Source organism: Aquarana catesbeiana, linkage group LG03 (genome assembly GCF_042186555.1).
Source record: "Aquarana catesbeiana isolate 2022-GZ linkage group LG03, ASM4218655v1, whole genome shotgun sequence".
Taxonomy (NCBI): domain Eukaryota; kingdom Metazoa; phylum Chordata; class Amphibia; order Anura; family Ranidae; genus Aquarana; species Aquarana catesbeiana.
The window spans coordinates 674,006,852-674,022,472 of record NC_133326.1 but is presented as its reverse complement, the minus strand read 5'-3'; the positions used below and the strand labels follow the sequence as shown (position 1 = coordinate 674,022,472).

Below are 15,621 nucleotides of genomic sequence, written 5' to 3'. Positions count from 1 at the left end.
AATTGTCGCTCTTTTTTTATTTAAAGCGCAAGAAATAAAAACTGCAGAGATTATCAAATACCACCAAAAGAAAACTCTATTTGTGGGAAAAAAAGGACGTCAAATTTGTTTGGGTACAACGTCGCACGACTACGCAGTTGTCAGTTAAAGCGATGCAGTGCCGTATCGCAAAAAATGGCCCGGTCATTGAGCAGCCAAATCTTCATGGGCTGAAGTGGTTAAGATTGCTATTCATAAGAAGCATCAGCTGATGTGAACCATGCCTCGCAAAAAGGAGCTGAAGACATACGTTCAAGAGTAGTTGGCCTACATAAGGCTGGAAAGGGATGCAAAGCAATGTTTAGGCATCAATCAGTCAACAAATTGTCTATAAATGGAGACAGTTTATCCTTAGAAAAATTTAAATATTGAAAAACACACAAATTAAAAACACTGTTGCAGTATAACTTATCCAGGGTGTTATTATCCTGGTTGAGGAATCCGTAAAGTCGGCCTACGCTTTTCGTGGGATGATCCGCTTTATCAGGGCCTCGGATTATAGGATAATTTTTATATATATCTATATACACTGTAAAGATAATGCATAAGTATATATTATTAACAACAGCAATATTTACTGCATACTAATTATACATATTGCCAATAGTAAATTACATTTGAGATTATGATCCAATAATGTAGTAAATCAAATAGGTATGATGAGACCTGTTTTATACACTGCGACAAAACCCAAGAGGGGGGAGAGAAAGGGAGACAGGAGGAAGAAATAAACCTGAAAAAACACACAGTATGTATGACTCATATGTTGAATATATAAATATAGGCATATATATTTCATACACCCAAAAAAAAAATAAATGAAAAGATATGTTTACAGAAGATAGATTCACCTGGCTAGAAAGGTATTCCCAAATGTTGATGGTGGTTTGTATGATCAAAATAGGATTTATAACTGTATTTAAGGGAAGAAACTAAACATTATGGGCTATAGGTACACGGTGAAAGGCAATGCACCAGTGACGCAACTTCAGGTCTGCGTCACTTCCGGTGCAGTCCTGAATACTTCTCTAGCCAGTGAATCTATCTTCTGTAAACATATCTTTTCATTTTTTCTTATTTTTTGGGTGTATGAAATTTTAACTGCCTATATTTATATATTCAACATTGCCTGAAGTTTGCCAAAGAGCTCCTTGGCAAACCGCAGTGTTACTGTAAAAATGTTTTGTGTACTGATGAAACAAAAGTGGAATTGTTCAGGAAGACTACTCAGCACTATGTATGATGCAAAAAGGGAACAGCTTACCAACATCAAAACATCATCTCAATGTTGAAGTATGGTGGAGGGAACATCATAATTTGGGTTTGCTTTGATGCCTCAGGACCTGGACCACTTGCCATCATCAAGGGGAAAATGAACTCCTAAATTTACAAAAAAATAATAGAGGACAATGTCAGGGTGGCTGTCTGACAGCTAAAGCTTGGTAGAAGTTGGATGATGTAGCAGGACATTGACCCTAAGCATCAAAGCAAATCCACCACAGACTGGCTTCAGAAAAACAAAATGCGCCTTTTGGAGTGACCCAGTCAGAGCCATGACCTTAACCCCATAGAAATGCTGTGCAATGACCTCAAGAGAGTCATTCACAACAGACATCCTATAAATGTGTCTGAGCTGAATCAGTTTTGTAAAGAGGAATGGTCAAAAATTCCTTCTGAACATTGTGCAAGTCTGATCCAGAGCTACCGAAAGCACTTGCTTAAAGTCATTGCTGCCAAAGGAGGTTCGACCAGCTATTAACTTCAAGAGTTCACTTACTTTTTCTTCCAGTACAGTGTGAATGTTTAATGTGCATGTTCAAATAAGGACACAAGAAATTTGAACTGTTTGTGTATTATTAGCTTAAACACATTGTGCTTGTCTATTGTTGTGACTTAGATATGGATCAAATCGCATTTTATGGCAAATCACTGCAAAAAAATTACACTCACTTACTCCACCTTTCCATCTGTACTGTGTATGCTTAATGTCAGAGCTTACACAAGGTTGACAATGCCACCTCTTACCAATGTTTTGCCATGGCCATTGGCTGCTTAGGTCTGAGCACTGCATAATGAGAGGAAGCCACATGCTCCTCCAAACCCAGAAGTGCGGGTATTTCATGGAGGATTTGTTGGAATAATGGGAGTGGATTCTGACAAATATTTGTATAAGGAGTTGGGATTCACAATGTTACAATCTAGCTCCTTTATATTTTTGAAATCGTATTAAAAATAGGAACTTTTAAATTATCCACTCTAAACATATAAAAGTGATGGCAGGAAAAAAAGATCAACTGGTCCATCAAGTCTACTCCATTTTTTTTGAAAGACAAACATTTTAAGGGTAAGGTTTTTACTGCCTAACTCTAGAATGGTTGAGTAATGATATGTTTTTTTTTTTTTTTTTTTAAACTAAGGTCTCAAGAGGATAGATCTACATGTCAACTATAAGTCAGGACCTCTGTTAGCTGTGGATCCTAATGCGGGTCTTGTTGTGCGATGGAGAGGCCATGGGTTGCCCTTGAGGACTGGCAAGACAATGATCTCTGACTTACACTATGAGGTGGCCCATTTGGCTGGGATTGGTGGAGGACCTCAGACTATTGTGGTATTGACTCTTTGGGCCCATTTCACGACCTTCCCTGTGAGTGTTTATTTGGATAGGGTGGAGAGAGTCCGTCAAGCCATCGCATCTTTGCTTTTCCGTAGCCCCGAGACCAAAGTAATTATCAAATCAGCAAACACGGGATATAAGTCAATATATGGCAGTGACTGGTTGTCTCTTCAATTGGACATCTTACTGAGGGAGGCCTTCAAAGGCATGGCAGTCACTATCATAGATGCCTGGGACATGACGTCATGTCACTACCTTCGTGATAACATTCACCCAGGTCCGCCAGTCATCAGGAATGAGGTGGACCTTTTGTTGTCCTATATATGTCCAACATAATGGACCTAACTTATTGACAATTGACCAAGAGATGTAAACTTAAGGGAAGAAACCCTTAAGTCATAACCTGCTGCTGCTTGGGATTCGTCCAGCATCCACCTTATGATGGCCTCCATAGCCTTGACTGGCTGAACCTGCAATGTGAACAGAAAAGACAGAGGTCTGTGCAATGACATTCAAAAATCAGCAGGGTTTATTGAAGATTAATAGCAAATATTAACAATGGTCATAGAATGTATTGAGTTCCACACTGTAAGGTTAAAGTACAGTAGATACAGAGGCTCTTGTTTGACAGTATAAACATGTCTGGGGTTCCATTTGCCAGAGACCCGGACATATTATTCCGAATGGACTGCGCTGGGAGTGACAACTCTGCTCTGCATCTGTGTGTCTCCCCTCCCTGTCAGCAGCCTGTCTGGCTCACAGCAGAATGTCAGTGGATCTAAGCTGCCTCCTCCTCCTTCTTGGCTCTGTTTAAACACACACAGGGGGAAGGAAGGACACACGCTGATCCAGGTCTGTAGAAAGTTTATTATACCCATGGACAGGGGAGGGGGAGAGAGTGGATGGGATAGAGAACAACTTAGAAAATACGTACACTTGGTGGAGTGATTGGGGGGTTAAGAGGATATGTGCAGGGGGGGCGCTTTGGCAGGGGAGAGGACTCATGCTAAAAGTATGGGTTGGATTTGAAATCTGACAACCCCTTCAAGCACAAATCCTCTCCCTTTCCAAAGTGCCTCCCCAGCACATATCTGGCCCCTAGCACTAGCCCTCTCCCATCCCAAAGCATCCCCCAGCACATATCTAACTCCCTTAACCCCCTGCTAGCACTAGCCCTCTCCCCTCCCAAAGCACTCCCCAGCACATATCTGACCCCCCCCACTAGCACTAGCCCTCTCCCCTCCCAAAGCACCCTGCAACACATATCTGATCCCCCCCCCCGCTAGCACCAGCCCTCTCTCCCAAAGTGCCCCCCCAGCACATATCCAACCCCCCCCACCCACCCAGCACTAGCCCCCTCCCATCCCAAAGCATCCTCCAGCACATATCTAACCCCCCATCCACCCTGCTAGCACTTGCCCTCTCCCATCCCAAAGCATCCCCCAGCACATATCTAACTCCCCCCACCCCCTTCTAGCACTAGCCCTCTCCCATCCCAAAGCACCCCTCAGCACATATCTGCCCCCCTGCTAGCACTAGCCCTCTCCCCTCCCAAAGTACCCCCCCAAGAACTAGCCCTCTGCCATCCCAAAGCATCTCCAGCACATATCCAACTCCCCCCCTTTTGTTTTGTATTTATGATTTCTACTATGCATTACATGCTCCTGTCCCCAAATTCTGTACATTAAATATTCCTAACCCCTGCATTCCATGGATTACATTTACAATTTGGCCACATTACTACACGTGCCGTACTACTGCTCTCCTTGGGGCAACCAAAAGTGTCCCAGGCCTTTTACAATCTTATAGAGTATACCCACCCTCCACCCCAATATAAAAGTTAAGTGTTCGGGTTTAGCTTGAAGAAAAGGTGACAACCCTGTGATCGGGTGTCGCCAATCACAACACAGAGTTGTGTGTGTACAAACACACAGAACTCTGTACACACTACACACACATCTATCTGGCTGTTTATTCTCCCTGAAATCAACTCTGAGTTTGGGGAGAAAAGCAGTCAGATCCGTGAGTAGAAGCAGTACACATTACACACATTACACTTGTTAGGCACACAGTTAACCCCTTGATTGCCTTTAGATGTAAACCCCGTCCCAGCCAATGTCAGTACAGTATTATCACTGATCACTGTATTAGTGTCACTAACGATGTCAGTGTCCGTTACATGACCTGACCTGACCTCAAACCGATAGAACGGTGGTTTTCAAAACCTTGTCCTCAAGTACTCCCAGCAGACCATGTTTTGGGAATTTCTCTTAGATAAAATAGCTGTCCAAAATATCAAGCCATTGACTGATTTAAAGCATAAAGATAAAGGAAAACCTGCAAACGTGGCCCGTTGGGGGTACTTGAGGACAGGGTTGAGAACCACTATGATAGAACACCTTTGGGATGAATTAGAGCGGAGACTGCGAGCCAGGCCTTCTCATCCACATCAGTGCCTGAGCTCACAAATGCTCTTCTGGAACAATGGTCAAACATTCCCATAGACACACTCCTAAACAGCCTTCCCAGAGGAGTTGAAGCTGTTATAGCTGCAAAGGGTGGGCCAACTCAATACTGAACCCTACGGACTAAGACTGGGATGCCAATAAAGTTCATGCGTGTGTAAAGGCAGGTGTCCCAATACTTTTGGTAATATAGTGTAATTTAGGCTCCCCCACAGAACAGACAAGCCAAAAGAAGAAGTTGTGGTAAAAAGCTGAACGCCAGGAGAATATAAAATACACAGAATAATGCAGCTCTGCATTCATTAATAAAGTATATATTTTTCTTTTATTCAAGCTGTGCAAGTACCTGAATGAGAGGAAGAAGCAGCAGAAGGAGCCAGTCAGTTCCTTTGCTGGTATAAAGCAAGCTGATAGGAGGAAAAAACAGAGTGACCTAGTGATGAGCTTATCATCATGATGCTTCAACTTTCACTGTCCAATCACAGGCTGGGATGGGTTCAGAAGAACCTGTGCTTAGAAGAAGTGGGTTGAACGATGCTGGCCATAACATTAAGGACATCTAATGGCAGAAAAAGTACAGCAGGGGAGATCTCTAGACTGAAGATGAATATTGCAGCAAAAACTTTTTTCTTTTTTTAATGGCCGCGATTCATTTTTTTATTTTTATTTTTGGCTGCTTCAAAAGGTTAACTCTAGGCAAACCGCTGAATACAGAGATAACATATATAAGATAGCTGTTTTACCTGCCAAACTATTTTTATTTTTGTCCATACAATTATGAGATTTATACCACTCTGTTTCAAAGCACAGTGCTGTCTGGAGGGTCAAAATACCTGATTTTCCACTGCTGCAGTTTCCTAACACTTACAGGTCTCCTTCCCATGCAATGGACAGGGATATGAGAAGCAGCAGACTGATGAGCTCATTTCTCTATCACTCTGCTCTTCCCACATATCAGCATTTTGTTTGCACAGGAGCAAACCCAATTGGCTCCTTGTCCTGCTTCTCCCTCCTCCAGTTTGAGCTCTGCTGTACATGGGGCTGCAAGAGGGTGATGCCAAGGCCAAATTCATGAATGTAGACTGCTTACTATGGAAAGAAAATTACATTAAATACTGTATTAAGGAATACAGGGCTGCATTAATGTGTACCTTTCATATTTGCCTGGAGTACATCTTTTGGGCGAATAAGGTCAAAAGGTTGTTAACTCAGATAAGGATAAAGAAAATTGGTACTTCAGGATCCTGAGCACACTGTGATGCAGTTTTTATGCATTTTTCATTAAAAATAAGCCAGCTGTTTTAATACTAATAAATTAAGCTCTGACTGCAATACACACCTCCTCTCTGGAGCTGTATCCCAAAGACACATTACTCTGAGGTCTAATGCCACGTACACACGAGTGGACTTTACGGCAGACCAATTCGATTGTGTGTGGGCTCCAGCGGACTTTTTTTCCCCAAAAGTTCGACGGACCTAGAAATGAAACATGTTTCAAATCTTTCTGACGGACTCGAGTCTGGTCGAAAAGTCCGCTCGTCTGCATGCTAGTCCGACGGACAAAAACCGACACTAGGGCAGCTATTGGCTACTGGCTATGAACTTCCTTGTTTTAGTCCGGTCGTACGTCATCACGTACGAATCCGTCAGACTTTGGTTGATCATGTGTAGGCAAGTCCGTTCATTCAGAATGTCCGTCAGAAAGTCAGTCGAAAAGTCCACCGGACCAAGTCTGCCGTAAAATCCGCTCATGTGTGTGCGGCATTATAGGGGGCTAGAATTAGCCTTCCTGTACCTGGCCCAGACTCCAGTAATCAAACAGGGAGGCCCAGGGGCAGAAAGGGGACTTTTTAAAGGGGTTGTAAAGGTAAAAATTTTTTCACCTTAATGCATTCTATGCATTAAGGTGAAAAAACTTTTGACAGTACCGCCGCCCCCAGGCCCCCCGTTTTACTTACCTGACGCCTCGAATCTTCGCTGTTCGTCCTCGTCATCTTCATTGCAGCTCAGCCTGGTCGCTGATTGGCTGCAGTGGATGGATTGAAAGCAGCGCAGCCATTGGCTCGCGCTGCTGTCAATCACATCCGATGACGCAACGCGCCAGGGGGCGGGGCCGAGTGATACAGCGAGCGGCTATAGCCGCCGGCTGTATCACGGGAGCGCGCCCGCAAGCACTCACCACCGTGCGAGGGAGCTCGCATTAAGGTGGTAAATGCTTGCGGGGAGGAGCTGAAACAGCCGCCGAGGGACCCCAGAAGACCAGGTTTGGGGCCACTCTGTGCAGAACGAGCTGCACAGTGAAGGTAAGTATAACATGTTTGTTATTTAAAAAAAAAAAAAAAATTAACTTTACAACCCCTTTAATCTTTCATTGGGAGCTGGTGGGGTATTGCAGTGGGCAGCAGCTCCCATCTCTAATAGTAAAGTTCCCTGAGTCCTGTAAGTTCAGCAGGAGGGCCCAAGGCTGAGAGAGGATGTTTTACATGAACAGGTGGAGTGATATTAAATAATTGTCTCCCAACAGTCAGACTGACACTTGTACTTTGTACTTTACACATTCCTGATCCTATTATTCTGCACATGACATACTCCTGATCCTATCACTCTGTACATTACATACTCCTGATCCTAGCACTCTGTACATCACACACCCCTGATCCTAGCGCTCTGTATATTACATACTCCTGATCCTAGCACTCTGTACATTACATACTCCTGATCCTAGCACTCTGTACATCACACACCCCTGATCCTAGCGCTCTGTATATTACATACTCCTGATCCTAGCACTCTGTACATTACATACTCCTGATCCTATCACTCTGTACATTACATACTCCTGATCCTAGCACTCTGTACATCACACACTCCTGATCCTAGCACTCTGTACATTATATACTCTTGATCCTAGCACTCTGTACATGACATACTCCTGATCCTAGCACTCTGTACGTTACATACTCCTGATCCTAGCACTCTGTACGTTACATACTCCTGATCCTAGCACTCTGTACATTACATACTCCTGATCCTAGCACTCTGTACGTTACATACTCCTGATCCTGGCACTCTGTACATTACATACTCTTGATCCTAGCACTCTGTATGTTACATACTCCTGATCCTGGCACTCTGTACTTTTCATACTCCTGATCCTAGTACTCTGTACGTTGCATACTCCTGATCCTAGCACTCTGTATGTTACATACTCCCGATCCTAGCACTCTGTACATGACATACTCCTGATCCTAGCACTCTGTACATTACATACTCCTGATCCTAGCACTCTGTACATGACATACTCCTGATCCTAGCACTCTGTACATGACATACTCCTGATCCTAGCACTCTGTATGTTGCATACTCCTGACACCTGCACACTATATCTTTTAAGTCCCTCCCACTGTTAGCACATTTTCATGCACTGTCTCTGGGTTTTTGGGGGGCTAATCTGACCGTAATCTCTACCAATGCAGTTTGTTAGCTCTACTATCCTCTCCCTATAGAAGCTCACACACTCACTGCTATGGCTAATCTGCATGTTCCCCTATCCCAGTGAGGGGGCTTGTCTAAGTCTACTAACCAGAAATAAAGAGTACAAAAAGCATCACAAAATTCACCTGGGTACATTTCCAAGGGCGCGGGAGTGACGTCATCGTGTCTCTGGCCAATCACATAGCCAGAGCCTGTAAACCCAGTAGAAAGGCTTTGTTCCAAGGTAAGTATGCAATGCATACTAGCACATTATGCAATTGCCTTACAGGTTCTTTTTTTTTTAAACATCTGCAGTTTACTACCGCTTTAAGCTCAGTACACACTACTAGTTTTTTTTTTTTTTTCGTTCAACCCAACAAGGCTGAATGAAAAAAAACTGACAGCTCAGGAGAAGCTGCTGTACTAACAATCCTAAGTTTGTACAGCGATCTCCCCTTGATGTGCTATTGTGTTTTAACAGGGAGACTACCCCCCCCCCACCACCACCACCACCAGAACACTCTAGTCAGCACTCTCAGCCATTGGCTGAGAGCTCTGATCCAGATCTGATCTGATCAACAGACTTTTTTCAGTCATACCCCTTCGACAGAAGCCAGCTGAACAGCCGGCTTCTGTCAGACCTGCTGCAGTACACACGGGGCGAATGTCGGCCAGTTTCTTTTGAACCAGCCGATGCCAGCCGACAATCGGCCCGTGTGTACTAAGCTTTAGTCACATATATAATAACATCTTGTTGGATCACTATTCGGAGCCCAATTTAAAATCACTCCCTCGTTCTTTTTACTTTTTATTAGACACATATACTCTATGGCCATCTAACTTTATGTAAGTTTCTCTTTTGAACAGTTTATTTTTTTTTTATCAATTTGAGCATGTTCAGTGCACTAATTATCATTATAGGTTTCTTATTATCATGGATCTAGTTTTATGTGGCATTAGTGGCGTCTTTTGTGCCCAGTCCAATCCATATTGTGGGGCTGAAATAGCAATTAAATATAGACTTGTATAACATTTTTAAATCTTGACAGAAAGAACATACTGATATAGCTACCTAGGTAGAGTAAATATGAAAAAAGGGGAATGGAAATATACTATATATTTAGTAATAATAAAATGTAAGGCATAATATATGAAAAAAAAGTTCATATCTGCAAAAAAATAAAGAAATAACAAAAACCACAAATAATAGTAAATGATCGCTAGAGGGAGCCAATATGTTTCTGTTGTTATGCAGTATTAGTACAAATGAAAGATGATATTATAATGAATTTTAGAAGTTACAGCATAGTAATACTGGTAGATAGGGATGAGCTTCGAGTTCAACTCGAACATCGGCAGTTTGCAAGTTCGCCGAACAGCGAACAATTTGGGGTGTTCGCGGCAAATTCAAATGCCGCAGAACACCCTTTAAAAGTCTATAGGAGAAATCAAAAATGCTAATTTTAAAGGCTTATATTCATGGTATTGTCATAAAAAGTGTTTGGGGACCTGGGTCCTGCCCCAGGGGACATGTATCAATGCAAAAATAAGTTTTAAAAACGCTTTTAATAATGCTTACAGTGAAACAATAAAAGTGTAATATCCCTTTAAATTTCGTACCTGGGGGGTGTCTATAGTATGCCTGTAAAGGGGCGCTTGTTTCCCGTGTTTAGAACAGTCTGACAGAAAAATGACATTTCAAAGGAAGAAAAAAGTCATTTAAACTACTCGCGGCTATTAATGAATTGCCGGTCCGACAATACACATAAAAGTTCATTGATTAAAACGGCATGGGAATTCCCCACAGGGGAACCCCGAACCAAAATTTAAAAAAAAGACGTGGGGGGTCCCCCTAAATTCCATACCAGGCCCTTTAGTTCTGGTATGGAGTCGGTGACCCCGCCCCCCTCTGACGCACGGTGACTTGACGGGACTTCCCTGTGGCGTCACAGGGAATGCCACAGGGAAGTCCCGTCAAGTCCCCGTGCGTCAGAGGGGGCGGGGTAACCGGGTGGCCCCGCCCCCCCGTTATTTAAGAACCGTCAGAAGAGGAGAAGCGTCACACAGCGGGAGCCTCCCTCCATGCCATCATGGATGCGGAGCGGCCCGAAAAGAAGATGAAGACAAGAAGATGAAGAAGATGAAGACAAGAAGATAAAGAGAAGAAGATGAAGAGAGAAGCGTCACACAGCGGGAGTCTCCCTCCATGCCATCATGGATGCTGAGTGGCCCGAGGAGAAGAAGGGAAGAAGACGCCGATGCCGCAGAGGAAGATGCCGGACGAGAACACCGGAGGAAGAACCAGAAGAACCAGAAGAAGATGAAGAAACCGAAGGAAGATAGAAGAAAGAAGAAGCATTTAAATAAAGGAATTGTCAAAAACTGTTTCTTGTCATTTTTAACATTTTTGACACTTTTTTAGTGAAATGGTAGGGGTACATGTACCCCCTTAATGTTTCACACAGGGGGGAGGGCCGGGATCTGGGGGTCCCTTTGTTAAAGGGGGCTTCCAGATTCCGATAAGCCCCCCACTCGCAGACCCCCACAACCACTGGCCAGGGTTGTGGGGATGAGGCCCTTGTCCTCATCAACATGGGGACCAGGTGTTTTGGGGGGCATGGGGACCAGGTGTTTTGGGGGGCATGTGGCGCTCTCTCATCCCCCCCTCTTTTCCTGCGGCCTGCCAGGTTGCGTGCTCAGATAAGGGTTTGGTATGGATTTTTTTTTTTTTAATTTTGGCACGGGGTTCCCCTTAAAATCCATACCAGACCTGAAGGGTCTGGTATGGATTTTGAGGGGGAACCCACACCTTTTTTTTTTTTTTTTTTTAATTTTGTCCGGGGTTCCCCTTAATATCCATACCAGACCTGAAGGGCCTGGTATGGAATTTAGGGGGACCCCCCACGTCATTTTTTTTTTTTAATTTTGGTTCGAGGTTCCCCTGTGGGGAATTCCCATGCCATTTTTATCAATGAACTTTTATGTGTTTTGTCGGACCGGCAATTCATTAATAGCCATGAGTAGTTTTAAATGACTTTTTTCCTTTGAAATGTCATTTTGCTGTCAGACTCTTCTAAACACGGTAAACATGCTCCCCTTTACAGGCATACTATAGACACCCCCCAGGTATGAAATTTAAAGGGATATTACACTTTTATTGTTTCACTTTAAGCATTATTTAAATCACTGCTCCCGAAAAAACGGCCGTTTTTAAAACTTTTTTTTGCATTGATCCATGTCCCCTGGGGCAGGACCCAGGTCTCCAAACACTTTTTATGACAATAACTTGCATATAAGCCTTTAAAATTAGCACTTTTGATTATTCATGTTTGTGTCCCATAGACTTTGACGGTGTTCGCACAAATTTTTTGCCTGTTCGCAAGTTCTGGTGCGAACCAAACAGGGGGGTGTTTGGCTCATCCCTACTGGTAGAGAAAGAAAATTGTAAGTTATAACTAGAGAGGGTTTGTGTAGGCACGTAATAAAAATACCGTAAAAAAGTAACAGGAAATATGTGCTAAAACAAAGATCAAAGTAAAAGTTTTAAATCAAACCTACTGGTGGTAAATCATACCTTCACAGAAATAGATGTCATCCTGAAAAATGACAGAAACATTCCCAAAAGCCAAACCGCAAAAAGGAGGAAAGAATGGGACTTTATATGAGGCCTGTCACTGACTTAATGCCTAGTTCATAATTATCATTAAATGATTTATAATGTGCCTGAGATCCCTCTCATGTGGATAGTCTATGTGGAATGGTCAGCCGGCCAGCCCAAGCCGCTCTTATCTCCGGTACAGGGTGGGTACCCACCAACGTCATGAAAACCCACCAGAGCGGCGGGAAATGGTCACAATATGGTCCCCTGGCCCTCACCTAGCTGCTTTCTCCAGTCTGGATGGGATTCCTCACCTCAGCTCTGGGTGAGATCATCATCCCTGTCCCCCGTCCACCCTTGGACACGGGTTGGGCATCGCTATTGGGCTGCTTTGTAAGTTATAGATCCTTTTTTTTGAGAGATGGTTCTCCTTTTAAAGGGTATCCTATATTTATAGATATGTTATTGATTTATTTTCATAGCATTTTACTCCTGACGAATGGCCTAGAGCCATGAAACGCGTCAAGTTTACATTGAACAGATGCCCAGACAAGTTTGGCTCATTAAGCGCATTTGCTTATGTTTATTCAATTGTTATTTATCGATGAGTGATTTATGAAATTGTATTGCTAAAATACAATAATGCACAAGAAGAAAGTTAGCGCTTAGAGGAAGCAGGCAACTAGCACAACAAGGTGAGTATACAAAACCCTCTACTGTAAACATATAGTCAGTGCATTGCCAGAAATTAAAAGTAATAAGGGGCAATTAATATTCACTCATTCCAAGTTCAAATACTCATACTACTAAAATGTAATAAATAAATTAAATAAATATTTTGCATAAGTTCATTCAGATGCGTCACCAGTACATAAGTTTGTACATAAATAATTAAATAAAAATATTAAATATACAAATACAGCTCTGAAAACAAAAAAAAAATCAATAAATAATTCAGTGCTAACATAATCCACTCTTGAAATGAATGTGCATGACAATCCACAATGAAATTAATCAATTATATCAAAAGTCTAAAGCAATACAATGTCAAATGAAGTATTGTCTACAGTTTTCCTTCAAGTATTTCCTCCCAGGTGCTTGGGTAATGTACATCAAAAAGTGCTCCCTCCACCACTGAAAGAGTGAGGTGAGGAGTAGAGAGATAGATTTGGGTGTCATCGGCATATAGATGGTATTGGAAGCCGTCTGAGGTTATCAAGTGACCAAGGGAGGAGGTGTAGATAGAGAAAGAAGGGTCCAAGAACAGAGCCTTGGGAGGGCCCTCAGAGAAAGAGGCAATGAAGAGGAGGAGACAGAGTTGTAGGTAACACTGAAGGAGTGCTGTGATAAGTAGGAGAGAACCAGGATAGAGCAGAATTTTGGAGGCTAAGGGAAATTATTTTTTTTATGAGAAGGAGTGGGTGGTCAACAATATCAAAGGATGCAGCAATCAGCCAGCCAACCAGCCAGCCACTCAAAGCCTCAGACTGCTCACAACCCTTCCATTGCTCAGGAGACACAGATGCAGACGAGATCGGGCGCTTTCTGGGTGATGTGGCCGACAGGACGTCCGAATTGGTGGAGGGAGGAGCCGGATGTGGGCGAGGCTGTGCTGCCGTGGCTGAGCCTGGGTTACTTGGCGTCCCTCCAGCCATGATGTCTGCTAAAACAGGCTCACGGACCACACGATAGCCTCCCGCTGCCCCCCCCTCTGGAACGACGCTGTCGACCCCAGCGATCTCCACACCCTGCATCTCGATCCCGGGTTCCGGCTGCGGAAGGTGGAGGCGGTGGGAACGGTGCCCCGAATCCATAGCTGTTAGCAGCCATCACGGCCAGGAGCTTGGATGGGATCGCCGTGCCTCCGCAAACGTGTGCCGGTGCCCGCCAAGGGAGGAGAGGAGAGGAGACAGTAAGAAGCGGTGCATAGCAGAGCTGGAGGAGACTGCTCGCCGGGAGCAGATGATAGGAGAGATAGAGAGCGTCAGAATCAGACAGAACTGGACAGAAGATCAAAGGTAGTACTAAGAAAACGTATGGAACAGGTGAAAGCCCCAGGAGTCTAAAAAGTGGGTAAGATTCTGGTCTATTTGTGAGCTGGAGGATGGGTAAATACTGACAAGCTGCATGGAAACTTTGCATCTGTTGTGACTGTTATATTGCCTCTCCTGCATATGTGATTACACTATAATAAGATACCACCATAATATAATAACAATATAATAATCACGGCACAACAAAATAAATATCTTGGCGACGAAGCTGGGTATTAAAGCGGAGTTCCACACAAAAATGGAACTTCCGCTTTTCGGAACCCTCCCCCCCTCCGGTGTCACATTTGGCACCTTTCAGGGGGGAGGGGGGTGCAGATACCTGTCTAAGACCGGTATTTGCACCCACTTCCGGGCATAGACTCCCACGGGAGTCTACGCCTCTTCCCGTCCCCCCGCGCTGTCTCCTGGGAAACACACAGCTCCCAGGAGAGAGCGGGGACCACTTGGGACGCGCATGCGCAGTAGGGAAGCGGGAAGTGAAGCCGCAACGCTTCACTTCCTGATTCCCTCACCTAGGATGGCGGCAGCAGCTGCCGAGAATCGAGCGGGTTCTCGGCGTCGGCTGCTGACATCGCTGGACCCTGGGACAGGTAAGTGGCCATTTATTAAAAGTCAGCAGCTGCAGTATTTGTAGCTGCTGGCTTTTAATATTTTTTTTTTTTGGCGGTGTGGGTGGACCCCTGCTTTAAGTGTATACGAAAAGATTCTGAAGGTTGACCAAAGGTAAGGACAAAGTATAAGTAGAAGATGTGAATTGAGGTTGGTACCCCTCACCAGGTGGTTTCAAGGGGGAACAGCAGCCCTCAGTAATAGGGGAAACAGCTAGAAAATAGTAGTACACAAAGTAGAAAAGGAGCCTTTAATTCCGTGGAGGTGGAGGGACTAGCGAGGGGGCTCCAGGTAACTACTTGGTGTTTTTGCCCTATTTCGATACTCTATTCGGGCCCTTCAAACGTTGAGAAGAAGGGAAAAAAAAAAATGAGCGGAAAATCAACAAGAGGAGCGCCCGCGAACCCGCCCAGAACAAGTGCAAGCCCGGGAACCATCAGGAAATATATGGTGAATGAAAGCAGCAAAGAAAGACCGGGCAATTTAACAGGCGCTAAAAATAAAACTCCAGACCCCCCAGCTAAAACTGGAACAAGAAGACAATTGGATGATACAGAAGCAAGACCCTCCAGCAGCGAGGTAGAAGCAAAAATGCCAGTAGAGACCCTGCAGGTAAATCATCTCCCTACCAAGGGAGAAATCGCTGAAATGTTTGCGAAACTGGAGGCCTCAATCAAAGAAGAGATCAGTACTGTGCATGAGAACATGAGATCAGAGGCGGCTCTAGACTTTGTGAGGCCTTAGGCAAAACTTAGACACGAGGCCCCA

At 44.1% G+C, this 15,621-nt stretch overlaps 1 protein-coding gene across 2 annotated transcripts in view; it reads left to right on the top strand.

Moving 5' to 3' along the window:
• Positions 1–3,290, top strand: part of LOC141133486 (NXPE family member 3-like) — a 240,759-nt gene extending 237,469 nt beyond the window's left edge. For both annotated transcript variants that reach the window (XM_073622882.1, XM_073622881.1), the window contains exon 6: positions 2,457–3,290. In XM_073622882.1, coding sequence (XP_073478983.1) covers positions 2,457–2,989 — 533 coding nt within the window. In that variant the 3' untranslated portion in view covers positions 2,990–3,290. The remainder of the gene's footprint in view (positions 1–2,456) is intronic.
• The last annotated feature ends 12,331 nt before the right edge of the window (positions 3,291–15,621 follow it).